The sequence below is a fragment of the Elephas maximus genome, chromosome 2, assembly GCF_024166365.1.
Source record: "Elephas maximus indicus isolate mEleMax1 chromosome 2, mEleMax1 primary haplotype, whole genome shotgun sequence".
Lineage (NCBI taxonomy): Eukaryota > Metazoa > Chordata > Mammalia > Proboscidea > Elephantidae > Elephas > Elephas maximus.
The window spans coordinates 181,098,154-181,125,587 of record NC_064820.1 but is presented as its reverse complement, the minus strand read 5'-3'; the positions used below and the strand labels follow the sequence as shown (position 1 = coordinate 181,125,587).

The window sequence follows — 27,434 nt, the reverse complement described above, 5'->3', positions numbered from 1 at the left end:
AGTAGATAAAACATTATAACATTCTAGATCTCAAGCGGTAGGTTCACCAGTGTTCATTTTATTATTGTGTTTTGTATCTCAATATATATGAACTATATTCTTTTGCATGTATCAGATGTTAATTTTAAAAAACTAAAGCAGCAGAAGAACAATTAGTTTAGAAATTTAGTCTTTACATTTAAAAAGAAGAGTAAATGAAAGAAAACTAAGTATTCTCATGCCAGCAGTACGTTTTTATTATTATTCATGGATGATCAAAAGACTTACATGGCCTGTTATTTGCACATACATACGAAATATCACTTAGCAACATGGAGTGGAAAGGACGGTTATATATATATTTAAAAAATACATACGACATGTATATACACTCACACACATTCTCTCTCAAGGGCTCACCATACACTGCTACCAAAGCAGGAAGCAAAAAGCTGCAGAAGTTCCAATATACATAACATCTTGAAACATCTCAAGCATAAAAATGGTACTTAAGTTGCAAAAATAAAGTTTCTTTCTTTAAACGTTTTGATCTGAGCTCAAGCAAAGCAATAATGAACAATGATTTTCATACTCAACACACTTTAAAACAATCAACATGAAAGGATTAACAGTTGCAAAAATCCTGAAAATGTAGAGGTTATGGGCATGAACAATGCATTTCATCTACCCTACCCAACCCGCCCCCCAAAAAAGTCTACAGCAGATCTGTTTCATCTTGGCTCTCAAGTATTTAAGAATCATAATTTATTATACTCAAACAGCCAGTTAAGCCAGAATAAACAGAAAGATAAACAAAGATCATTACTTCAAACAAGGCATCACTGCCCCTTAGTTTCTTTAGACAGTTCCACTAGTGCAAGAGTATCATTTACCTGAAAGATCATAAATGTCACAATTAGAGAGCACTCATACAAAACTATTTCCTTTTTGTGTTAAAAAGTGCCACACACTATACTTTTCATTAAAAAAAAAGAAAAGAAAAGAAAAGAAACACACACACACATATAAACTAATGAAAAACTGTTTGTCTCCATCTCTTGTCAATGAGGAAAGGCCAGAGTGATTCTTTGATTCCAATCCGAAATGGTGTTCGCTGACCAATGCCCAGGGTCTCCAATCTGGAGCAGTCGAGCTGAGCATTTCTTGGACGCTGGGCCCCTAACACTGGACTGTCAGTAATCTTTAAAGAAAAATGAAAATAAAATCAAAAGTAAAGGATGGGCTGCATCTCAAAGTTTTATATTTTATACTTTTTCCTTGGCACAAGGAATCTAATTCAATCATATCTAGCAAAATAAAAAATCTGTCACAATCAAGATAGCACTTTTTCTATGAACTTCAATACTCACAATTTCTTTATAGATAATAATTCAGAGAAAAGGAGCAATATAAATTGCCAACATCAAGCAAAGTTTATTTTGATTAGTGCTGGAAATGAAATTATCTAATGTGTTCAAAGCGACGGGAACAATGTTATCAATAATACGAACTGTGATGATGGATCTGAACTTGCAAGAAGGTCTTGGATGCCAGGTACTCACAGGTCTCAAGTGGCTGCTGGGGAGATTGAAAGCATCTGCAATTGCACACGCCATTTCATACTTCGTCATCTGTTCATTGCCTGACCAGTGAAAGGTTCCCTTAATGGACGGATCCTAAGAAGAAGGACACAAAAAACCTCAAGTTAATTTCAACTTATTGAATTGAGTGGAATGGTAGGTTTGACAAGGAAACTATAAAGGTCCAGGAACTAAATTCACCCCTCCTTTTCTGGAAAGCTCTCATCAAGATATCTAAAATCAAATTCCTACAAATATTCTCAGCTAAACACCACAAGCAAAATTTAGAATTAGTTTTAAGAATTTTTTTAAGATAAAAATAAAAATGGCTCCAGTTTTAATTAGTAAGGAATTCTAATTAGAGATTTTTATGGAAACAGTCCAATTTAATGAGTCTTTCTAATTATTCTAAGACGTAAAAACCAAACCTTAGTAGAACTATTTTTTCAAGACAAGTTGGTCAGAATATTCTTAAACAGTGTAATGATATATATTAAAAATAAATACACATTTTTATATTAAAAAATTGTGGTCATACTGTTTTTAAAGAAATCAGGCTCTAAACTTTCTTTTTATGGATATGTTATTTAGCTCCAACATTTTCAAATGTTTAAAATTAACTCCTAGCCAAATATCTAAAAAAAAAAAAAAAAAAAAATTTTTTTTAAACTATAAATTCCTACTTCAATTCTTTGGTACTATACATATCCTAGTGGCGTAGTGGTTAAGAGCTACGGCTGCTAACCAAATCGGCAGTTGGAATCTGCCAGGTGCTCCTTGGAAACTCTACGGGGCAGTTCTACTCTGTCCTATAGGGTTGCTATGAGTCGGAAACGACTCGAAGGCACTGGGTAACTGGGGTACACATATGTTAATCAGATTAACTTCTTAAAAGACATCAGGTGATTATCTTTTATCCAAAGAAAAAACGAAGTTTTCAGTCATCTTCTAAGAAGTAACAGGTGGGGTCTGTAGTACTTGAGAAATAAATTCAAACACAAAAGCATAATATTTTTAATACTGACTAATATAGTCTATGGAAACCCTGGTGGTGCAGTGGTTAAGAGCTACGGCTGCTAACCAAAAAGTCAGCAGTTTGACTTGCAAACTCTGTGGAGCAGTTCCATTCTGCCTATAGGGTTGCTGAGTCGGAATCGAATCCATGGAAAAGGGTATTTTTTTAAGGGGTTAATATAGTCTACTATCTGTTAACTACTTTTGTTTATTCTGCTTCTAGTTTTAAAAAAGCACCTTAACTTCCACTCATTAACATTCCAAGAATAGCTGTGAACGTTCAAGGATGGAAAAGACAAACAGGATTTTTACAAAGATGAAATTACGGGAACTCTTGCTTTCAAAGATTCTCACCAGCATTCTCTTCTCTGCTAACTGACGACACACAGTGGCTACATCCTTGACATGAGTGGGGAACCTCTGCTGCCAGTGGTCCATGTTCGCTGACTTGTTGCTGAACTGCACTTTATCAAACATAATAGTTACAGCACTTTCTTCGAGCTTCTCAACATCTCCATACAGAACAGGAATTCTCAAAACAGCAGCTCCTGGAGATGAATAAAAGTGGACACTATCTTAAAACCGACTGGTTCTTAAGTTTTGATATAAGATGAAAGTGTGTGGATTTAAAAACATCAAAGTGGAAAATCTGCCTTTAATAAAAATATACCAACATGACACAGCTCACCGATAATAATACAATTTAACAAATGTGATTCTGAATATTTCTAAATGTCTTCTGCCATTTTTGAGTATTTTTATACAGCCATATATATAATTTCTATAATATTATGGTCATTAAAAGTAAAACTAAATCATAACAGATAAGCACATTGAGTAATCCTTACCTTGACCCTAGATTAAAAAAAAGCAATAAAGGACATTACTGTGACAATTAGGAAAATTCCTATATAAACTATATATTTGATTACAGTATTGTAGTAACATTAAATTTCCTGAGTGTGGTAACTGCATTGTAATTACAGGCAGTTCCTGGGTGACAAATGCCTGACTTACCTACAACTTGTAGTTAAAAACCAACTTCTGTAAAGCCTATTACATTAAGAATTCAAGGTGCATACAACAATTCGTAATAACAAAATAACAAACAAGCGCTACTTTGCAGAGTGCATCAAAACATTATTATGACTGTATTATTATGTTAAAGATGTTTTAGTGTTTCTAGAAGTGTTTTTGGGGGGGGCATAAAACTTACACTATATACTATATCCTAAGACAAACATTTGTTTGATTGACATTAGATACCAACTAAACTGCATCTAACTGCAACAACTTACATATGAATTCGACTTGAACTCATTGGCAACCTGGGGGACTGCCTGTATGCAGAAGAATGCCTTTGTTCTTAGAAGACACATGGTTAAGTATTTTGGGGTGAAATTCAACTAATTCTCACTGGGTTTAGTCAAAAATTATATATTAAAATGCAGCAAAACATTAACAATTGGTGAATCTATGTGAAGGGTATGTGGGTGTTGACCCTAATATTCTCACAACTACTGATTAAGGAATTCTGAGGTATTTCAATTTTATGTAAGTCTCTGTTGAGGGGTTGGTTATAATGGTCTTTGGATCCCACCGCCACTGAGTCCCTTCTGACTCATCTCAACCCCATGTATTGCAGAGTAGAATTGCTTCATAAGATTTTTTTTGGCTGTAATCCTTATGGAAGCAGGTCATTAGGCCTTTCCTCTGTAGCACCCCCTGGTAAGTTCGAACTCACAACCTTTCATTTGTAGTTGAGTACAAATCATTTGCACCACCCACGGAACTAGTCTTTGGATAAGTGACTTTAAATGAAAATCGACCAACGTTTTCTTTATAAATTAACTTACTGAACAAGTGTATACAGACATGTATTGAAAGATAATTCCTGAATGATAATAAACTGAAAAACTAAATGTCCATTAGTATGGGATCCTATTATTAGGGGATGTTTCTCAAGGATGTCATATGGCCTGAGGCAGTAGTTTTACCACAGGGGATCTATTAAGTACTATATAGCCATTAATAAGATATCCCAGAGATGGCTCAACATGTATTGAAATACAAAAACGTGGGGAAAAAAACCAGGTCATAAAGTAAATTTAAAAAAAGCAAAAAAAGTTGCTGTTGAGTCAATTCCAACTCATGGCAACTCCATGTGTATCAGAGTAGAACTGCGCTCCCACAGGGTTTTCAATGGCTGATTTTTCAGAAGTAGACCTCCAGGCCTTTCTTTCAGAGGCACCTCTGGGTGGAGATGAACCTCCAACCTCTCTGTTAGCAGCCAAATGCACTAATTGTTTGCATTGCACAGGGACTCCTCTAAAATAACACGGACACATTTTTTAAAATACACAAATAATGCTTCCATAGATCAGCAGATTTGGTATTTATCTTCCTGAGGAAACATCATAAAAAGACTTTCACTCTCCCTATATATGTCCAAGCCAAATCCATTGCCTTCGAGTTGGTTCCGACTCATAGCGATCCTATAGGACAGAGTAGAACTGCCCTATAGGGTTTCCAAGGAGCAGCTGGTGGATTCAAACTGCCTACCTTTTGGTTAGCAGCTGTTACTCTTAACCAGTGTGTCACCAGGGCTCCACATATATATGTGTATGTGTATCTATACACATGAGGAATGCTGGTGGCACAACAGTTAAGTGCTCAGCTGGTAACCGAAAGGTCGGCAGCAGTTCAAACCCACCAGTGGCTCCAAGAGAGAAAAAGAGCCTGATGATCTGCTCCCATATGGAACCCTGTGGGGCAGTTCTACTCTGTCACATAGGGTCTTATGAGTCAGGATTAACTCAATATCAGACAACATGTATATACACACACATGTGCACACAAAGGAAAAAAGAAAAACTATATAACTGAATACCTAAAGCTAAGGAAAATGATACCGGCCTGTATGTTCTGAAAGTAGGGTATAAAAATTTGAAATAAATCATCTGTTTTCTATATATGAAGGTGTATATGTGTACTTTGATAGTGGAAAGTCTGCAAGAACTAAGAAAGTAGTTATCCTTTACAATTTCTAAAATTCTTATTTTTATTTTTTCTTGCTGCATTGTCTAATTTTTCTCCAATGATTTGTATTCTTTGAGTAATTTTTAGAATTAAAAAAACATATAGCCTACACAAAAAGGAGGCCTTAACAATCATCAGAGGCTAAAAAATTATATCTTACCTAAATGATTCTCCAGGACAGCCTTTTCTCCTTCTAATTTTGTTTTGCCATACAAATTTAGGGGATTTGGTATGTCTTCCTCTCTATAAGGTGGATTTGTTCCATCAAATACATAATCTGAGCTAATATAGATTAGAAATGCTCCAACTGCAGCTACAAAGAAAGAGATAAAATCAAAAAACAAATAAATCTATTAAATTATTACTTGACCTTACTGTTTAAAGGAATTTAGAAAGGTTTATTCTTTGTGATATATGAAGCTAAGTCAAAAAGTATTGCTTCTAGGGTTTCAGTTCCTACATGCATGGGTTTACTGCAAACAAACGTGTCTAAACATGTCTCTGCGATCAGTGGATGGCTGCAGACAAGTCCTCTCAGTAAAACTGCCTTAGTCTTGTAAAAGGGCCTTCCAAAAAAAAAAACAAAAAAAAAAAGGGTGCTTTTTGTGCCATGGAAAAACTGATTTTGAGATCAGGGTTAATATCAAATTTTTAACAAAACTCAAGTGCACATCTTCCCAAATCACTCAACTTTGCAGTTTATGGAAATGCTGCTGCCACATAAAACAAAAGTTTTCAGATGGGGCAAGCATTTTAAAGAAAGTCAGAAGACCTTAAAGATGAGCCAAGAGAGGGAAGACTGCTCAGAAGGTTATGGTGACTGTTTTTTGGGATTCCAAAGGGGTGATCTTGAAAGATTTTCTCGAAGGACACAGGACGAAAACAGGGGCTTATTATGAAGAAGTTTTAAGAAAAATGAAAACTGCACTGGTGAGAAAAAGGTCGGGAAAGTTTGCCAAGGAATTTTTTTCCATCATGACAATGTACCTGTTCATTCTTCTAGGGTAGCAAGGGCTATCCTAGAAGAATTTCATTGGGAAAACTTACCCCATCCACACTACATCCCTGATCTTGATCCTTTAGACTTGTTTTTGTTCCCCAAACTCAAAGAACATTTAAAAGGAACACGATTTGAGCCCCTCAAGGATGCCAAAACTGCCATTTTGACATGGTGTAAATCGAAGAGTGCAGAATTCTTGGGGGAAGGGTTACAGAGATGGAAACACCACGTTCAGAGAGTACAGACCTAAATGGAGGATATGTCAAGACACGATAACTTCACATTTTGATATTTTTGTTTAACAGAGGCTTCTATGATTTTGTAGCAATACTTTTTTACTTGCCCTCGTATGTACGTATATATACGTATTTTTTTTAAATACCTTTCATAAACAATCTAAAAAACCTTAATCTTTAAAAACTCCATGATCATTTAATATTTTCTGAAGATTTTATAAAGTCATCATTACCTGCTTCCTTTGCTAAATTCCCAGAAGCTTCCACATTAAGTTGAGAAGCAGCATCTGGCTGATTTTCTACAACATCTGGCCTTCTCTCTGCTGCACAATGTACTATGACATGGGGCTGGAAGTTAAGCATTGATGCATTTTTAACCCAAAATGGAGTAAAATGGAGTAACTACAGTCTTCCTAGAGTAAATTCATTCAGAGAAAAAATGTTTGTTAAATCAATACTTCCTCAACTAAGGAATAAATCATTTGATTTTTAACATAGGTGTGTTATGCTTCCTTTTTTGCAAGGTTCAATCTTCTTGAAAAATGTATATAGGTCCTGAAAAGGAAAGCAATTTAGTAATCTTAATCCCTACCGACAAAACTCTCTGTACCAACTACATTTCTACATCAAAACATGCTTTGTCCCCTAATTTGGATGGGCAAAAAGAGCTATCAGTTATGTCATTGATATGGCCAAAATATTTAATAAATCTGTGTTAAAAGGAGAGTAATATCTTCAAATTAAATCTATAAATTCAATCCTCTTTGACTAATCATTTAAATAAAATCAACTATCCATGAGAATTATATTCCCAGTTGAGCATTTAGTATGCCATCTATATGGTAAACCCTGTGCTAGGAGCAAGGATCTTATAAAAAGTGGCAAAGACAGATATGTAAAGAGACTGTTTCAATATAGTGTGATGGATGTTAAGCTAGAGGACTGCTTAACATCTAGTTGTAGAGAAAGGGCTTCTAGTTCCCAAAGGAGCTAAGCAAGAGCTAAGGTTTGAAATGAACACAGACAAACAGGACTAGTGTACCCACATGCCAAACTCTCTCCTTCTCAACAATGCTTGAAGAAATATGCTCTGAGAGTTGTTGACAAACTTGAAAGTGCATAATCTGGAGTGTTTCTTAAAATGTAGAGTCTTGGGCCCCACCACAGACTTACTGAATTAAAATCTCTAGGAGTGAGGCCTGAGGACAAGTTCCTTAAGGGATTCTGACGCAGGTCCTCCTTGGACCACACTTAGAAAGAACAAGCACCCGAGATTTGACTAGAGGGGACCAGAACCCAAACTTTTCTATGACAAGTTGTACGATCATGGCCAGTAAGTTACTTAACCTCTCTGTCTCTGCTTCCTCAGCTCTAAAATGGAAATGACAGTACCTGTTCTGCAGTGTTATTGTAAGGTTTACAGGTTAAAATTCAAAAAGTATTTGCACAGCAAGTGGCACTTAGAAGGTATTCCGTAAACATTAGCTTTTTATAAAATGCTTCATATTTCGGTCATTTTTCAACTTGTATTTCAACCTGATCATGTTAAGAACTGTATATACTAACACCTTGTCATCCTAAAAAAAGTGCATTATACATTGTCGCTGCTTAGTAGGTGAGAGCTTTCACAGTAACTTGCTTGAGAACATTTTCTGTATCAACGCAGACAATTCTTACTGTGTGTGAAAGAGGCTAACCCATACCTGAAAATCATGAAGGGTGTGATGAACTGCATCAGGATCCAATAGATTAACCTGCTCAAATTTTGGTCTTGCTCTTCTAAAGCCACAGCCAACAGCATGCCAATTATTATGCTGAAATTCTTTGTATACAGCTCTGCCAAGAAGCCCAGTGGCACCAGTAATCAGAACCCGCCTACTGGGAATGTTAACTTCCTCCTAAAAGGTGAAGGGAAGGACAGAAGATTATTTACTTGGAAAATAATTCTCTCAAATTAGTCACTATCATAGTTTACCAAACACCTCAGGTCTAAGTAGTTGATTTATGTTACTTATTTATAAGCCAATTCTTAAGTTAGAACAAAGATTAATCAAGCTTTGTTGACAGCTGTATCACTTAAGAAAAAGTTCTAATAAATCTTACACAAGTAAAAGAGCATAAGCTGACACTGCAAGGAATCACCTAGTCAAATGCATTTAGGTTTCATTACATCAATAATAAAAAAATCTTTTGCTTATGCCAATGATGCCCAAATGAGCAATAAACACCAATTTCAATTATGTTCTTCAATTTATGAAAACATACAATTAGTTTTGCTCTTACTTATTTTATAGCCTGATTATATATATTCTGCTGATACGTTTACAAATTGACACTTCTGGTCTTCGGTTTTTAATCCCAAATTCTCTTTCAAATTCCAATCATTTATTTATCAAATTTTGATGGGCCCAAGTTAGAAAATTAGTCATTTCACAGGAATGTAGAGGAAAGTAAATCCAGTCCTTACAGCACTAATATGCTTTTTTAGTTTAACTCACTGGCAAATGTTTCTGAGTTAACCTAAATTTCCCTGTGTACAACAGTTAAAAGAAAGAAATATAGAGGGTTAAAAAAAAATCTGAAATGTTTTAAATTGATACATGTTGCTATTGTGGAAAAAAAAATCCTTATATACAGAAATCAAAAGAACTACTATTTGGAAACAATTTAAATTTTATGTTTCCAAGACACAGTTTCAAATTGTTTCCTTCTCTCCAAGAGGGGTAACACCAGCCTTCCTCCTAGAGGGTGAATAAAGTCAATATTTACTCTTAAAAAAAAAAAATGCTTTTATCAATTTGAGGTCTTTTTGTTTCAAGTGCTGGTTACTTAATTCTGAGCCACCATAGGTACATAACATCTAAAGACCTTTTTTTAGCCCTTAGTTCAGCTAAATTACTTACGAGGACCATAATTTAAAAATACTACTAATAATGAAGTTACCAAAATCAACTTACTTTCACCAGAGGAAAAACCTGAAATAAAGGGAGATACAGTACAATGGTAATTTCTTAAAGATATTCTCCCTTAGCTCAACCAATTTCAAGACATTTTGAAAGTTGAAGGAAAATTAATCTGGGCTTTCCGCTGCGGAAACTTGGCCCTAAGCCAATTGATCTATGAAAACAAAGATTTCAGCCAACAAAATATTTTCTTTGAATTTTGGCAAGAAAACAGCTCTACAAAGACTGACTTGTAAAGAGGAGAAAACACACCAAACCTAGTAGAAACACCATCAGAAGAACAATTTATTTACACAGGATAAATATTGTAAGGATCCTGGGAAAACACTAAAAAGGTATGACTTGATTTCTTCTGAGTTCTTACTTTTACCTCACTCTATAGGAGTGAATGAATAGTTTTTTTTTTTTTTTGGTTCGCTATGAGTTGGAATTGACTCGAAGGCAGAGAGTTTGGTTTGGGTTTGGTTGGTTCTCATACTTCAGAGATCAGAATCTCTGAGGGCTTTAAGGCCCAGGAATTGAAGGGTGGGGCCTGAGACTGTATTTCTAACAAGTTCCCAGGTGATGCAGATGATGGTGATTTGGGGACTGCACTTTGAACTCCAAGACAAATTTTAATGACGTGATAAACACCTATTTCTCTTATTCATACAAAGCAAAAAATTGTCCATTTATGTTTCTAGAAGTGACAACAATATCTTCCCCTCTGAAAAAAACTAGGCATAGAAGTCAAAGAACAAGCATTTTGCAACCCACGAAGGTTACCAAACAGTGAATTAAGATCTCTGTGTCATTTCACAGACTGTTTTGCAGTTTTTCCTTATTTTAACATCTCTGTTAAATGAATGAAACAAGAAACGCCTCTTACGAATGTTTCAGTTTGACAATATTTTGTTTTCTTAGTGCATCTTAAAACAAGAACCCAGATGATCTTATAATCAAGAGTATCTTACATTTGATGAAATACAGTATTATGTTACAAGAAAATCAAGGCTCTTTGGGGAATGTAATATACTTAATCTAAATAATGTCAGGAGGGCATGCAACCTTATACCCTCATACCCTGGGTAATACCATAAGGTAATACCATAAAACAGTTCATGGTACCCAGTGGTCAGATATCAGTGCTCAAAAATTTTCTTTATTAAAAGGGCAGGAATCTTGTATTTGAAAACTATCAAATGTTATATAAATGGCTTTTCAATATACTATAACTTCCAATTGTAAGGACAGCCTGATTAGACAAGCAGGGCGGATATTATTTTCAAAGTGAGGAACCTGAGGTCTGGAGATATTAAAGGTTTTGCCCACAGTAAAAGTGAAAAAACTGGGACCAGAAACTGGGTCTTCTTGATTTTATAGTCCAGCCAACCAAATGTAGAGTGACTTTTGTCTCAATCCTTTTAACACATATTTGATTTTATGCATCGTTAAGGTTTTTGTTTGCTCTATCACAAACTGTGGTGTTGAGAAGTTACTCCATTTCTACTGATCTAATTCCTTATCGGTAAAATGACACGTTTGAACAGGATGACTAAGGCTCTTGCAGCTTTAAAGTTTTATACTTCTCAGTTTCCTTATTATCCTTATCACAAAGGGTATAAATATAGCAGAAAGGGCTTCATTTTCCTCTTTTCACATAGTTCTCTCTAGAGACTCTAACAGCACCTTCTGTCACCAGCAGCATAGGAGCTAAAGCAAGATTTTAGCATTTAGATTGCAGTTTTACTGGTGGCTGGCAAATAAACTATGCATCACTGTGAAATTTACAAATTCCAAACAAAAACATCTCTTCTAAATCTTGAGTTTCTAAATAAGCAGACATCTACTCAAAGCTTTGTAAAGTACAGTTTTTGTTTTTGCTGTTTTAGAGGAAAAAAAAATTCCTCTAAAAACTACTTTGAACCATTGTTTCATAAATTATTTTAGCCCTATGTGGGCAACTCCTGTCTGGAGGTAAGATGATGAGAAGAGGGGGACAAGAGCTGGTTGAATGGACATGGGGAATATAGGGTGGAGAGGAAGAATGTGCTGTCTTATTAGGGAGAGAGCAGCTATAAGAGTACATAGCAAGGTGTGTATAACTTTTTGTATGAGAGACTGATTTGATCTGTAAACTTTCACTTAAAGCACAATAAATAAGAAAATTAAAAAAAAAAAAATTACTTTAGTCCTGCAAAACACAAGATTGTCCAAACACATCAAAGAACTCAGAATGGAAGAATAAAGAGCTGTTTAGTTTACCCACACAAAAGTGGTGAAAATATTTTGTCCCCCTACACAGATGAACTTCTCAGTTTTTATTATACGGGTAAAACAGATCACACATCAACTTAAGTTACTCTGAACATATTATATTTGCCTCTTGTTGTATACATTCTTTAGTGCACAGAATTCAACAAGTCCAAGTGGCCAGACTTAGAGACACCAAAATAATGCTTGTAAATATATATAATAACTGTAGAGCTACTATTCTTATTATGCTATCTAACCAAACAATATAAAATTGTATTGGTAGTAGAAAATAGATGGCTCTTTCAAAAATAGTTCAACAAAATGCTCTAGGACCATGATTTCTACTTTAGCACACTTGCATTAACTTATATTAATAAATTTAGGAAAGGTAAAGAAAAAATATCACTAAAATATGGAGGAATATCTTCTTACATTTTAGTGGTAAATCTGATAATACCTAGGTATTTTTAGAACCTCTTAAATTTAGCAAAGTTTCATATTCATTTCTTCAATTGATCCTCACAACATTCCCCCTCAAAACGCCCCTTGAGTGGAAATTCCTGGGCCTTAAGAAACGTAAGATCCCATGACTATCTAGGTGGGATTAGGCTAACTGCTACTAACACCCTATTGTACCTCACAAGAGTAGTATTAATTAAACAAAAAAACAAACAAACAAACAAACAAAAAACCACTACAGTCTGCTTCCCTAACATTAACTATAAAGCAATCAACTATCTCAAGAGTGAGTTTTAATTCTATAAGTCTCCAGAGAAAAGCAAATAAATAGCAAATTCTTAGTTGTACCATTTTTAATGAAGTAAAACCCATTTCCATTAGTTTATTGAAGTCTTACTGTGAAAATGGACCACTGGTGACTCAGTGGTTAAGAGCTACAGCTGCTAACCAAAAGATCAGCCACTGGAATCCACCAGCTGCTCCTTGGGAACCCTATGGGGCAGTTCTCTTCTGTCCTATGGGGTCACCATGAGTCAGAGCAGACAACGGGTTTGCTTTTGGGTTTTTTACTGTGAAAACAGATTAAGCTCTATGCACACATATATACGTACATGTATGCACGCACATACATGCAAACAAACAAGATGTAAGATTATACACTCAACACTGTTCGGGGCACAAAGGAACAATACATAAGTTTAGGTACTTCATCTATTCTAACGTTACCTTCAAAGTCCCAAAGAGACCTGAAAACATTAAACATGCTACATTTTGGAAAAGTAAAAATTCTGCATTATCAAAAACAGCCACCTCTTATATCCATAGACATATTGGTCTGGGAATTAACAGTCTTTTCATCTCCAGTGATAGATACGGTCTTGGATCAAGTGAATGTTGGAGAGCCTGGAATGGAAGGTGGGAGGATGGGGAGAGAGGAGGGGAGGATATACCATGGACGGATCTCCCAAACACTACAACAATCTTTCTTTATGCAAACTAGGCGGTGGGGTTCAAAGCCTGAGACAGTCAAACGGATCTATATTTGAATCCCGACTCCCATCTTACTGAATGAACTTGAGCAAAATGACTCAATCTCTAAGCCTCAGTTTTTTCCCCTGTAAAGTGGAGCAATAACAGTATCGCGCAGTTATGACGATAAAGTTAAACGATGACTGTAAAACGCATGCCACAGTGCACTGTATGAAGAATTTAATAAATTATCCCAATTTGTTACTCGTGAAAAGCCACTCCTTTTCTTTCTTAAGAGCTAGGAACTCATATGCTCGAGGAATACGAACCAAGGGTAAAAAAGAAATTAAGAAACGCAGAATCAAAACGGAAGCAAGTCTTGAAAACCCCTTAGGAACAGAGACTGGCTGGGGACGAGAAAGTGAAAGCTCGGCCCACTCGCTTCCTGGCGCAGGCTAGAGGAGAAAACACTGAAGGGTGCGCGCCGAGGTAAACAAACTCGGTGGCACCGCCCTCCGCCACCGAGGCTGGAAGGGCTGCGCGGAGGCTACGCCGGCCCGGGGTCTGGCTGGGGCGGAACGCGCAAGGAGGCGATCCGCGACCCCGCCGACCGGGCTCACCCTCCTCAACACCCGACGTTCCCATGGGAGACCCCTGGACCGACTTCCTCACCTCCACCAGCCGGCAATTCCCTGGAACAAAATGGATGGAAAGCTCGTTCTCCCTCCCCACCATGCCCGCAATCTTTGCGCTGTCGCCGTCGCCGCCGCCGTCGCCACAGCCACTTCCTCCAGCGCGAGATCGCCGCGGGCCGCAGCTCCGTCCGCCTCGGCCCGCCTCCTCTAGGCCCAGGCCGGCCCCTGCCCGCAGCTTCCGGCTTCCGCCGTCGCTGCCTCGCCTGTTGGTTGGCTACGCTCGGCCGACGCCCCAGAAAGGGGGTGGGCACACGTGGGGCGCTCCCCGCCCACGCGCCAACTCTTAAAGTGAAACACAGAACAACGGCCCCCGGCCGTAAGCAACGAATACAAGTTTTGTTGTGAAGGGTTTTGTGTGTGCTTTCTTTTTTTTCCCCTTCGACTGGGAAAGGATTGAATTTTGGTGAGGTTAGATGGCCTGGGGTTTAAAGTTTGCAGACCTTGCGCAGTGCATAAGAATCAATTGGGTATGTAATGCACACCAAACCAAAAAGCCATTGCCATCAAATGGATTCTGATTCATAGCGACCCTGTAGGACCGAGTAGAATTGCCCCAGAGGGTTTTCAAGGCTGTAAATATTGACGGAAGCAGAGCGGCTGGTGGGTTTGAACCCCCGACCTTTTAGGTAACAGCTGAACCTTAGCTTAATAACTGTTCCACCAGGGCTGTAGGATATAGAATAAAACATTTAAAAGTCATAGAGGATGAGAGGAGAGGGAGAGAGCGCAACGGACATCTATCTCTACAGCATTATGTGTGGTTTCGAGAAATTCGGGGAAATATAAGGAATAAAAGTAAAAGTGTTGGCCTCTGAGTCATTAACACCTCAGGGATCCATTTTTCTGGGATGCTAAAAAGTAATATGTGTGAAATTTCAAAAATGTCAAACACACCTTTTGTAGAGACTTGTTGCATTTCTCTTGCAGAAGAAATTTTTAATTAAAAAAAAAAAAAAAAGAATGTGTGAATGAGGGAGATGGTTCCTTTGGGTACGTCTTCAAAGCTCATTCTTGGACCTTGTCCCGTGATTACAGAATGAGAATCTGCAGGCGGAGTACCCGAGATTCTACGTTTTAGTGGATTAATAGGGGTCAAAACCACCCTTTCAAAAGCACCGCGTTGGAGGGACGCAGCTTTGGGGCAACATAGCCAAGCCGTGGCAGCCACTGAAAACTAAAGGAAGGAACCAAGGGGAGAAATAATGCTCAACGTTCTACCACCTGTGTCGCTTTTTTAAAATTAACAATCCGAAAACAACAGCCCTAAGTCTTGAGACCGACCTACCACGGAACTGATTTCCCTTCCAGTTCAAACCCGCGGAGATTTCCTGCCAGCCAGGATGCCTAGGAAACTACGCAGAAAAAAAAAAAAAAAAAAAAGCGAAAACAAACAGACCGACTTTTCACCGAACAGTCTGAGTGTTGCTGTCCTGACACACGGGATACCGAGATTTAAAAGTCGCCCGCAAAGGTAATCACTGCTTGGATTTGTCCAATAAGGCATTGTTTTCATAATTCTTTTTGGTGTATTTTAGAGCTAAAGACTGAGCAGCTTTATTTAAAAAAAAAAAAAAAGTTTTTCTACATCTGAGCCCCGTGACTTTCCTTCTTACCCAACCCCCAACAAGGGCCCATTTCCTTATTCGCATCAACCTAGTTTCTTTGGGACAGTAACAGAAGAGAGTCTGAGGTCCCCTAACTTTTCAATTTTTTGTTTTAATCTAGGTTGTTACTGTTAGTTAGTTTAGCATTATTTAGGGAGTCTTGACAGGATTGCCCCAGTATTAAACATGCACAATCAGCAGACAACAAAGAGAAGTATGGGGAGGTACCTTCTTGATTTTCCTTTCAAGAAACACTAGGAAATTTGTTTAAAGTTTCTACTTGTAACGTGTGATTCAATCTAACCTTTCTAGGAAAACAAAAAATTAAGTGTTCAACATGAAGGTATAAGGACATGCCAACGCAATTAGCATTGTGATTCTCAAAGCAGCCTTGTCTAGAGTGGGGAACAAAAAGAGTTTCTTGCCAACATTTAGAATCTGGATTTAGATATTTGTCAGGTAAAAGTTGGGCATAGTTCTAGAAGCATATATCTGTCCATGGTTTTTAATCATTCTCTTTAACGATGAAAGCTGCTATGTGAATAAAAGGCGAGCGTTACACAAACAATACACAAGTTCATGCCCCAAGTCTACAGACTTAAAGAGAACTAAAAGTTATGTTGGCAGATTCAATTCTTGTCAAGACAAAGAAAGGCTGGAGCACACAACTAAATCGGTATTTATATAGAACCTTTGCATACATCACTGCACTTAGATTATGTACATCAAACTGCTGTTCTGTTCTGAGTTTTATTGTTTTTAATTAGTGTTACTTAGCTGAGATCGCCATAATCCGGTTCCCTCGGGCAACAACTAAACTTGGTTTATTGTTCCGTGTCAGCAGGTTATTTATATGTTTTAAAAATGAATAACCCGTTTTTCTTTACGTACCCTTTCTGCTTTTACCAGGCGTGCACTGGGATGCTTTTAAAACAACTCTAACTCTAGGGTGCTTCATTTGTTAAATAGCTGGCTCTTACCTGCTCCATGTCCTCTGGCATTTCAGGCATGATTCCAAAATTATTTCAGAAAAACCAATTCGTGTGGCTTTCTGTGAGCCTCTGCCTTCCCTTTCTGGTCTTTGTTTCTGCCTGCCGGGAGCACAGCAATCCGAAAACGTGAGCGGCTGCTTTACTTGACCTTTTGAATTAGCATTTTTATTATGATCCCGGAATCTCGTGCAGTTTTCCACATTGCAGTAAACTGGCAGCTGATTCCCTGTAGCAGTCTTGAAAATACCCAATGAGAAGTTTCATGTTTAATTGCCCGCCAAGCCAGGGTCCACTAGCAGAACTACTAGACAGAAACAATATATTAAAAACAGAACGAGATAATAATAATAATAAAAAAACCTTACTGTCAACGTGAGAGCCAGCTGTTGAGAAGCACAGCAACCGTGCAACTGATTGCTGTTTTGAAATATTTCATTCCATTATCACAACAGAGTATGTTTAGTAAAACTCTCCAATGCTTTCCCTCATTGCTTTTTAAATAACTATTTCAAAGGACGGTAAAAAGCACTGATGGGAACAGCACACAAAGGTTTGCTGCCTGTTTGAGAAAATGGTAGGTGGAACAGCCTTTAAATTTGGCCAAGCATTAAGGACTTGGGATCAGTAATTCCCAAACCTGCCTGCACAGCAGAACATATGGAACTAAATCATCCTGTAGGAGTGAAGCCCCATAACCTTATTTTTAACAATCTCAAGGGTGATAATGGGCTCAGTTAAGTTTCCACTGTTCTGGATATTGGCTTGGTGACCAAAAAAAAAAAAATTTTTTTTTTAAATTCTCATTCAGGTAGAGCTAAAAAAAATCACTTCATCTACCCACTTTAGAGTACACAGCAAATGATAAATTCTATTAGACATTCAGAGTGGTCTATAAATTACAGAAACTTTTTTTTTTTTTATGGAGTTTATTTAAATAAATAAGGAGCCCTGCTGGCACAGTGGCTAAGTGCTCAGCTGCTAACCAAAAGGTTCAAACCCACCAGCTGCTCAGCGGGAGAAAAATAGGGCAGCCTGCTTCCCTAAAGATTTAAAAAAAAAAAAAAAAAGATTTACAGCCTTGGAAACCCTATGGGGCAGTTCTACTCTGTCCTATAAGGTCACAAGGAGTCAGAATCGACTTGAGGGCAATGGATGGGTTTAAATAAGTATTTTAAAAATAAGTATTGTCAATACATAAAAGTATAAAACTTTAGAAGAAAATACAAGAGAATAGCTTTATGACAAGAGTAAATATCTCTTAGATAAGTCAGAGAAAGCAAAAACCATACAATTTAAAAAACTGGTAAACTAAACTTCAAAATTAAAAACATCTACTTATCAAAAGATAATTTTTTTTTTTTTTTTTCCCCACAGACTGGAAAAAAATACCTATGCTGAAAAGGACTTATATTCAGAATACTTAAATTACTTCTACAACTCAATTTAAAAAAAATTAATGGAGAAAAATGTTGAACAGAAACCACACAAAGGGTGATACTAAGAATGGCCAACAAGAATATAAAAAGATGGTCCAGGCAGACATGGCTGTGGCAGCATGCTTGTCCATTTTCCCATTCTTGCCTATTCTGTAATATTCCTTGGACTCGGGCAGACACGGCTGTGGCAGCATGCTTGTCTGCTTCTCAACTTTTGCCTTTTTGAATATATGTTATGAAATTTGAAGGGAGAGGTGGTAGTTCATACCTTTTTTTATGATACAGTATCGCAATGAAGAATCACAATGTTAAAATTAAAATCATTAGTAGTTTTAAAGTACTTTCCAGTGGGAAGAACTAGCATATTCAAAGTCTAAAATAAGAGACTAGGTCTCTAGCTGGCAGAATGAATTAAGTTCAAAAAGGATACCAAAAGCTTGAACCTTAGAGCTTAACATCTTTGATAAATGAGGCTGAATTTCTCTCCCTACTACTGAGACACTGGTTTGGGGTTCATATTTAAGAACACCATAACCTGAGTAACAGAAACCCTGGTGGCGTAGTGGTTAAGTGCTATGGCTGCTAACCAAGAGGTCAACAGCTCAAATCCTCCAGGCGTTCCTTGGAAACTCTATGGGGCAGTTCTACTGTGTCCTATAGGGTTGGTATGAGTCGGAATCAACTCGACGGCAGTGGGTTTGGTTTTGGTTTATAAACTGAGTATTTTTTTTTTTTATATACTACAAGTAATTTGGTATTTCAGTGACCACTTTGAGAAAATGAACTTTAATTTGTGTTGTCTTTTCCTCTTTAGGGAAATTTTGCTTGATATTCAGGTTTTGTCAAAAGGTCTAATATTTCTCCATCTGCAGCTCTGGCAAGTTAATAAGTTTTATCTAGAGCCTGTTTTTTGTTTTTTTTTTTTTGTCTGTTGAATTGAGTTGAACTTACCAAAAGATGAATTGAGTTGAACTTACCAAAAGATGCTATATACACTTTAAGAAACTAAGATCCCTATATCCTTGTTTTGTGTGGTATTGTTTGGTGAGTTTATGTGATCTTTCTGTCTCCTTTTATTCTAAGAGCTTGCTTCTGGTCTAGAGCATTGTGCCTAAGTTTTTGTCTTGTATCAGGTTACAGGCTATGGCTGACAGTTGTTGGTTTTTTAAGGATGTCTTAGAACCTCAATTCTTTCCTCATCCAGAAAAACTGCATCTTGTGTCTGTCTTATGATTTAGACTTTTAGTAGCTACTTGAAGAAACTTTGATAAAAATTGGCCAATTCGAAAAGTACACCAAGATCTTTATGTTCTGTACATCAGTCTTAGAAGTGAAACCTTTCTAAGTAACATAAGCTAGGTATTGCATGAAATGTGTTTTATTTAAAGAAAAAGGATAGTTTTGTCTTAAAGTAAAAGTAACAGTTCCAGAACAGTGAAAGGGAAAGAAATTAGGTATCTTTTGCTTTTGAAAATGCCCAGGTCAACTTAAACATAGGAAACCCTGGTGGCCTAGTGGTTAAGTGCTACAGCTGCTAACCAAAGGGTCGGCAGTTCAAATCTGCCAGGTGCTCCTTGAAAACTCTATGGGACAGTTCTGCTCTGTCCTATAGGGTCGCTATGGCTATGAGTCGCAATGGACTTAAGGGCACTGGTTTTGGTTTTGTTTTCTTTTAAATGAATTGGAGTGACACAATCTTATCTTCTACCATATGTTAAAAGGTAGATGGGGTGGGGCAAGAGCAGGCCTCCTCAGTCCCCAGTCCCTAGTCTCCAAGGTCTTATAGCTACAGGGAAGTTTTTGAAAGACTCTTTCCAAATAGGTCGGGACCCTTTTTAAGACAAACAGAAGATAAGAAAAATTGTTGCTTTACTATAGTTGTCAGAAATTGGGTGGATTCCAATCATAAAAGAACTGTAAACAAATTGTCTTTATTGTAGGAGAACTTTTAAGAAATCACAATGAGACACACCTGAAATGGCCTGGCAGTAGCCAGAGACTTAAGACTATATCCATATCAATGAATTGGTCAGTTGAGCAGAGACATTGTGATTTCCAAAGCCAGTTGGTAAAATCTTTAAGGGCCAAAATTAGATTGGGAAAAATTAAACTGAATGAAAACTTAGAACGTTTAAGCAGACTTTATTTCAATGGTTATGTTTTATGGTATACAGGCTTAAAATAATTTCTAAGACCTTTTAGGTAACTTATTGATGTTAATCTGAGTTAATATATATTTGTCATGATTTAAGCGTATATACTTTTGCTTTTTATGCCACAAGAGAAAGGATATATATATGTATATTTGGGTCAGCTAAAAAGTCCTGTGAGCCACAACCAAAAACTTAATTGGTCAGCAACCCAGATCTAGTAACATCTGCTGCTCTGATAAATTTTTATTTTGCTCCTGGGTCTTGTAAGATTACTGAAATCCTAGGAAGGGAACACAATATTAATATTACCATCCAAGGAAGATCAAAGACCACAGCCTTCTGTATGGATTATACCTCCTCATAAAGAAAACATAAATCCTCACAGCTGGACCAATAAGCAACATCATGATAAGTGAAGACTGAAGTTTTCAAGGATTTCATTTTACTTGGATCCACAATCAACACCCATGGAAGCACCAGTCAAGAAATCAAAAGACAAATTACATTGGGCAAATCTGCTGCAAAAGACCTCTCTAAAGTGTTGAAAAACAAAGATGTCACCTTGAAGGCTAAGGTGTGCCTGACACAAGCCATGGTGTTTTCAGTCACCTCATATGCATGTGAAAGCAGGACAATGAAAAAAAAGACCGAAGAAGAATTGATGCTGTTGAATTGTGGTGCTGGTGAAGAATATTGAATATGCCACGGACTGCCAAAAGAATGAACAAATCTGTCTTAGAAGAAGTACAACCAGAATGTTCCTTAGAAGCAAGGATGGCGAGACTACATCTCATATACTTTGGACATATTATCAGGAGGGATGAGTCCCTGGAGAAGGACATTATAGTTGGTAAAGTAGAGGGTCAGCAAAAAAGAGGAAGACCCTCTATAAGATGGATTGACACAGTAGCTGCAACAATGGGCTTAAGCATAACAACAGTTGTGAGGATGGCACTGGACCAGACAGTGTTTCATTCTGTTGTACGTAGGGTCTCTATGAGTTAGAACTGACTCGACAGCACCTAACAACAACAACAACAGGTAGACATCAAAATAAGTATAACAATAACCCTATGAATGCATAAAAAGAACAGAAATTATAAAAAAGACAAATTTTTAATAAAGGTTTAGTTTCAGGAGTAGAATAACTTTAATAATTACATTTGCAAGTTTTGTTAATAGTTTTAAGTATTAAAAAATCTAACTTTTTTTAGACAAAAACCTTATATTCTCATTTAGATTGATTTGTTGTAGTTGTTAGTTGCCACTGAGTTGATTCCAACCCATGATGACCCCATACGTGCAGAGTCAAACTGCTCCATAGGGTTTTCAAGTTTGTGACCTTTTGGAAGCAGATCACCAGGCCTGTCTTCGAGGCACTTCTGGGTGGGTTCAAACCGCCAACCTTTCAGCTAGTAGTTGAGCACTTAACTGTTTGAGCCACAGAGGGACTCCTTTAAATTGCTTTAGGGAATGTAATTAATCAAAGTTATGATAAAAATTTAAATACTCAAGAAAAAAATAGTTTTCAATATTCTGCTTACTAGACGTGTGAGTTAAATAAATTGAGCATTAAAAAATGAAAATAGTTTCAGGTATTTTCTTCCATGTAAAAACACCTCCCCCCTCCAAAAATCTATTAACAGTGAATACTATCAAATTCTTTGAAGTGAGAGGTTAATGGGGGAGGTAATAGAAGTTCAATTGAATGGCGTAAAAAGAGAGTGGAAAATAAAGACATGGACCCAGAGATTATACAAAACTGTTTCAAGGTCTTTTTCTATGAAGCAGCAAAGAAAAGGAGTGGCTGCTGGAAGATGATGTGAAATCCAAGGACTGTCTGTTTTGCTTTAGAATATCCAGTGCTAGTGCACGCTCATATGATAATTGGAATGACCCATTAACTAATGGATGAAAAGGAGAAATTGATGCTAAATGAGAAAGACTGGGAAACTGTAGGAGAAAAGTCTTTAAACAGAGACAAGGATATCAAGATCTAATGCATAAGGACCTATGATAGAAGCAAAGATAATTCATTATAATAGGAATGTTGGAGAGGATAAGCTAGATTTCTTATGAAAACAATTGTCCTCCAAACCTCAGTGGTTTATGAAAAACAAAGTATAGTTCTCACTCATGCTGCATGGCCATTTTGGGTTAGCTGTGGCTCTGCTCCATGCCATCTTTTCTCTGCGACCCACACTGATAAAGGATCACCTATCTGGAACATTGCTGGTCTCCTAACAGAGGGAAAAAAGAGAAATGATCAACTAGCAGCTTCTGTTCAGAAGTGACACAGCTCACGTCTGCCCACGTTCCACTGGCCAACTTAAGTTTACGAGGGCACGGATGTATAGCTGTCCTGAAGGGAGGGGCAGTGCAAGTCTCATGGCCCATCCTGATATCAGTGGACATGAACAATATAATCCTCCCCCTCAAATTGTTGTATTTTGAACAATAATACAAGGTAGTACAAGGAGTAAAGGCAGAGACTATAAGTACACATGTATGCAGGTTGTAAATTTAATGGAAGAAAGATAAAGACGTCCCTGTCTGACTGCTTCAATTTTCAGTTAAATATGTGGTAATGTCATCAGCTGAGAGTGAGCTGGAAGTGAGCAGTGTGGAAAAGAGAGTGTTTCAAGAAGGAGAAAGTGGTGAATTAAAGTAAGATGAAAAAAAAAAAAAAGAAAAGGAGACTAGATAAATCTCCACTGGACTTGGCAAAATGGAGTTCACTGGAGTTGACAAGAGCCTTTAGCAGAGGAGCGAGCCTTTGTCAGACTACAGTGGGTTAGAGTAAATGAAGTGATACAGAAGAAAGCCACTCTATATACCTTTTTCACAGGTGGCTCCAGGTATCTCTTTCTGTCTTTCACAAATTTTACATTTATTTTTTCTTTGGTCATTTCTGTCAGCCTGAGCTTTAAGGTATACTGTAGTAAGATTTTATTCTTTTTTCTTACTGTACTTCCTTACCTTTCTCCTACCCAGTCGGCAGCATTTGTAAAGCCTGGAGAGGAATTAGGATGATTCAAGTGAAAATATAAAGAAATGGCAAATATTGTTCTGTTGTTGCTGTTATCCTCTTAAATCTAAAGCTAATGAAGATTATAAAGTGAATAGGGGTGGGAGAGGGACACTCCTTTCCCCATACCTCAGAAAGAATGGATAAATGTTACTCTGACTGAGACGGGGGACAGTATTGAAGCCACCCTCTCTGTTGTAAGTCTCCAGAAAATCTAGTTGACAAAATTTGACTTTTGATTGAGGTTCAGATGACTCCTAATTTAAAGGACTATTGAATGAGCTAGACTTTAGTCTCAAATAAAACCTCTGTAACAAGGGTCAACGAAGAAGAGTTGACGCCTTTGAATTGTGGTGTTGGCGAAGAATATTGAATATACCATGGGCTGCCAAAAGAACGAACAAAGTCTTGGAAGAATTGCAGCCAGAATGCTCCTTGGAGGCAAGGATGGAGAGACTGCGTCTTACATACTTTGGACATGTTGTCAGGAGGGATCAGTCCCTGGAGAAGGACATCATGCTTGGCAGAGTACAGGGTCAGTGGAAAAGAGGAAGACACGCAACGAGGTGGATTGACACAGTGGGTGCAACAAAGAGCTCAAGCATAACAATGATTGTAAGGATGGCGCAGGACCGGGCAGTGTTTTGTTCTGTTGTGCATAGGGTCGCTATGAGTCGGAACCGACTCGACGGCACCTAACAACAACAACAAGGGTCAATGTCTCAGTGTCCAGGCCCACCACATGTAAGTTCCCTTTTACATTGTTACCACTTTTGGTGTGGCGGGGGGCGCGGGAGGCACTTTCCGTTTTAGGGAGTGTTCATGTTGAGTGTTCAACAGCAAGAAGAGAGGATCTGGGGCAAGAGTTCCAGGAATAATAAGGAAGGAGGCAGGGCATTCCAAACTGTGCTTGTGGCAACAGCTGGAACACAAACAGGCATTCAAGGGCAAGGGGCATTGTGGATATACAGAGCCTACACTGGACTGGACATAGTCCTCAGTACCTGTCTTAGGCTGGGTTCTCTAGAGATGCAAAACCAGTAAAGCGTGTAAATGTATATATACAGAGAGATTTATATCAAGGAAATGGCTCACATGGTTGTAGAGGCTGTAACGTCCCAAGTCAGCAAGTCAGGAAAAAGGCTTTTCCTGATTCACGTAGCCGCAGGGGCTGGCAAACCCAAGGTCAGCAGGCCGGAGAGCAGAGCTGTTGCTCACAGGCTGTGAAGATCGATGAATTCCAAGATCGGCAGACAAGACCACAGGTAAGCTGCTAGCTCAAGTCCCAAGAACCGGAGGTCAAACAAAAAGGAGCCAACTGCAGGATCCAGAATGAACAAAAGAGCCCCTAAGCCCTGCTTGATGCAGGCCACACACCCAGGGAAACGCCCCTTCAACTGATTGGCTACTCACAGCAGATCCTATCATGGGGTGATCATGTATCAAATCTCAACAGGGAAGTGATCACAACATTATTCGACTGCCAAAACACTGAGAATCATGGCCCAGCCAAGTTGACACACAATCTTAACCATCACAGTACCTAAGCCTAGGCCTTTGATCACTGGGATCTTTGCCTGCCAGCCTTGGTACACACAGGCCAGGTCTTGCACATTCCTTGGGAGCCAGCATGTCAAAAACTTAAGAGGCCAAAGCTTGGAGGCTTAATAAACAGTCCAAAGTTCAGTTTATTCCTTCCAAAGTGATTCTACGCCCACCTCCGATATATCAGAGCCTGGAACTCCCTCAGAAGTATATCCCATCTATCTTAGGTACCTAGTGCTGCTGCTATAATAGAAATACCACAAGTGGATGGGTTTAACAAAGAGAAATTTATTCTCTCACAATCTAGGCTAGAAGTCTGAATTCAGGGTGCCAACTTCAGGGGAAGGCTTTCTCTCTCTGTCGGCTCTGGGGGAAGGTCTTTGTCATTAACCTTTCCCTGGTCTAGGAGCTTCTCAGTGCAGGGACCCCAGGTCCAAAGGACATGCTCCCCTCCTGGTTCTTCATTCTTGGTGGCAATGAGATCCCACTCTCTGTTTACTTCTGTCCTTTATATCTCAAAAGAAATTGACTCAAGATACAACCTAATCTTGTAGATTGAGTCCTGCCTCATTAACATAACTGCCTCTAATCCTGCCTCATGAACATCATAGAGGTAGGATTTACAACACATAGGAAAATTATATCAGATGACAAAATGGTGAAAAATCACACAATACTGGAAATCGTGGCCTAGCCAAGCTGATACACATTTTTGGGGGACTGAAATCAATACATAACACCATCCATACCAGAGCTGAATTCTGAATGGCCACAATTTTCTCCCCTAAATATCCTCTTCTTTGAAGGAATACTAGGACAATGTTTTTTTTTTTTTTTCCTAACTCTGTAGAAAGTGAACTGCACTGACCACTCACCCATGTAGTCCTTGGTGTAGAACTTTCCTGGTCATTTTTTATCTTATGTGTCTTCATCCCCCATATTACTAATAGAGCTGTGCTTCTTTTTCTTCAGAACATTTAAATCTGTGATTTTACATTCATAAATGCGATTGTCTTTCTTGCTAGACTGTATGTAAGCTCTGAGGATAAGGATTGCCTTGGTTTACCATTTCTGCAGCACCTAGATTAGTGCAAAAACAAGTAGGTAGTGTTAAATGACTCTAATACTCTCTGGCAGATGCCATCATATATATGGCTTCAATTACCATGTTTGCTCTTCATTCCCAGATGTGTATCTCTAGCTGAGAACATTTTCCTGAGAACTTAGATATGTAAGATTTGCCTGGAGCAACAGAGGAAGGAGAGTAGGAATAGGCAGAGGATACAGAATGTATAGCTAATTGCCTCCATGAACAACTGCCTCCTTTGCCATGAAACCAGAAGAACTGAATGGTGCTCAGCTACCATTATTGAACATTTTGACCAAAGATTCCATAGAAGAATTCTGATCAAAAGGGGGAACATGCAGAACAGAATTTCAAATTCTCACAGACTGTAGACTTCCTGGGGGCATGAGGTTTGGATGAACCCCTGAAACCATTATCCTGAGATAATCTTTAAACCTTAAACCAAAAATATCCCCTAAAGTCTTCTTAAAACCAAACAATAGTTTAGCTTAACTAGTGAAAAATGTCTGCCTCGAGCGTTATACTCTTTTAAGAACTATCTATACAGGATAAAATGGACAACAGCAACTTGAAAGATTAGATAGGAACCTTAAGGGGCAGTGAATTTATGTTAATGGGGGAGGAACAACTCAGAAATGGGGAGCGAGAAGGGTTGCACAACTCAAAGAATGTAATCAGTGTCACTAAATTGTACATGTAGAAACTTGAACTGGTGTATCTTCTGCTGTGTATATTCTCAACAACAACAACAAAACAAATAAAATAAAATAAAGACTGACATTTCTACTTCACCCCAGACTCAGTGTGTCCCAGACCAAACTCAGTGTGTCATCTTCACTGCAAACATGCTTCTTTGCAGGAGTTCTTTATCTCAGGGAATGGCATGGTCATTCATCCAATTGCCCAAGCCAGAACACCTTGACTTCTTCCTCAGTCTAGAGGCTGCTTTCTATTCTTACCTGGATTATTATCCGCTCCCCCCCCCTTTTTTTTAACAGCATCTAGACAGTGGTTAAGAGTTCAGCTGCTGACCAAAAGGTCATAAGTTCGAATCCACCAGCAGCTCCTTGGAAGCCCTATGGAGCAGATCTACTCTGTCCTAAGGTCGCTATGAGTCGTAATCAACTCAGCAGCAACTTTTTTTTTTTTTTTTTTTTAAGACAGTGTCTAACACATACTAGACACTCAATAGTATTTATTGTATGAATGGGCTCTCTGGCTTCAGTGTTACTCACATCTAATTCGTTTTTCACTCAGCAGTCAGAATGACCTTTCTGAAACAAACCTGAGGGTAATTTACTGCCTTTATTCGCTCACCATTGTTTTCAGGTTAGAGATCAAATTCCTGATCGTGCATTTTGCTCTTTGTGACTCACAGGTCTACCTTCCCTTCCAGTTTAACTTTTCACTACTACTCTCC

At 38.1% G+C, this 27,434-nt stretch overlaps 1 protein-coding gene across 3 annotated transcripts; it reads right to left on the bottom strand.

The window, feature by feature from the left end:
- Positions 1–212: 212 nt before the first annotated feature.
- Positions 213–16,875, bottom strand: MAT2B (methionine adenosyltransferase 2B). Of its 3 annotated transcripts, none has more exons than XM_049874274.1 (7): positions 16,754–16,875; positions 8,552–8,746; positions 7,082–7,196; positions 5,773–5,925; positions 2,928–3,121; positions 1,542–1,655; positions 213–1,180 (listed from the first exon to the last, which is right to left on the bottom strand). In XM_049874274.1, the coding sequence occupies exons 1-7, from the start codon at positions 16,781–16,783 to the stop codon at positions 1,010–1,012; spliced, it is 972 nt and encodes a 323-aa protein (XP_049730231.1). In that variant the 5' UTR covers positions 16,784–16,875; the 3' UTR covers positions 213–1,009. The 3 variants fall into 3 exon arrangements, with proteins under 3 accessions (XP_049730231.1, XP_049730230.1, XP_049730232.1); XM_049874273.1 differs by lacking the exon at positions 16,754–16,875 and adding an exon at positions 14,147–14,340; XM_049874275.1 differs by lacking the exons at positions 5,773–5,925; positions 16,754–16,875 and adding an exon at positions 14,147–14,340.
- Between the last annotated feature and the right edge of the window lie 10,559 nt (positions 16,876–27,434).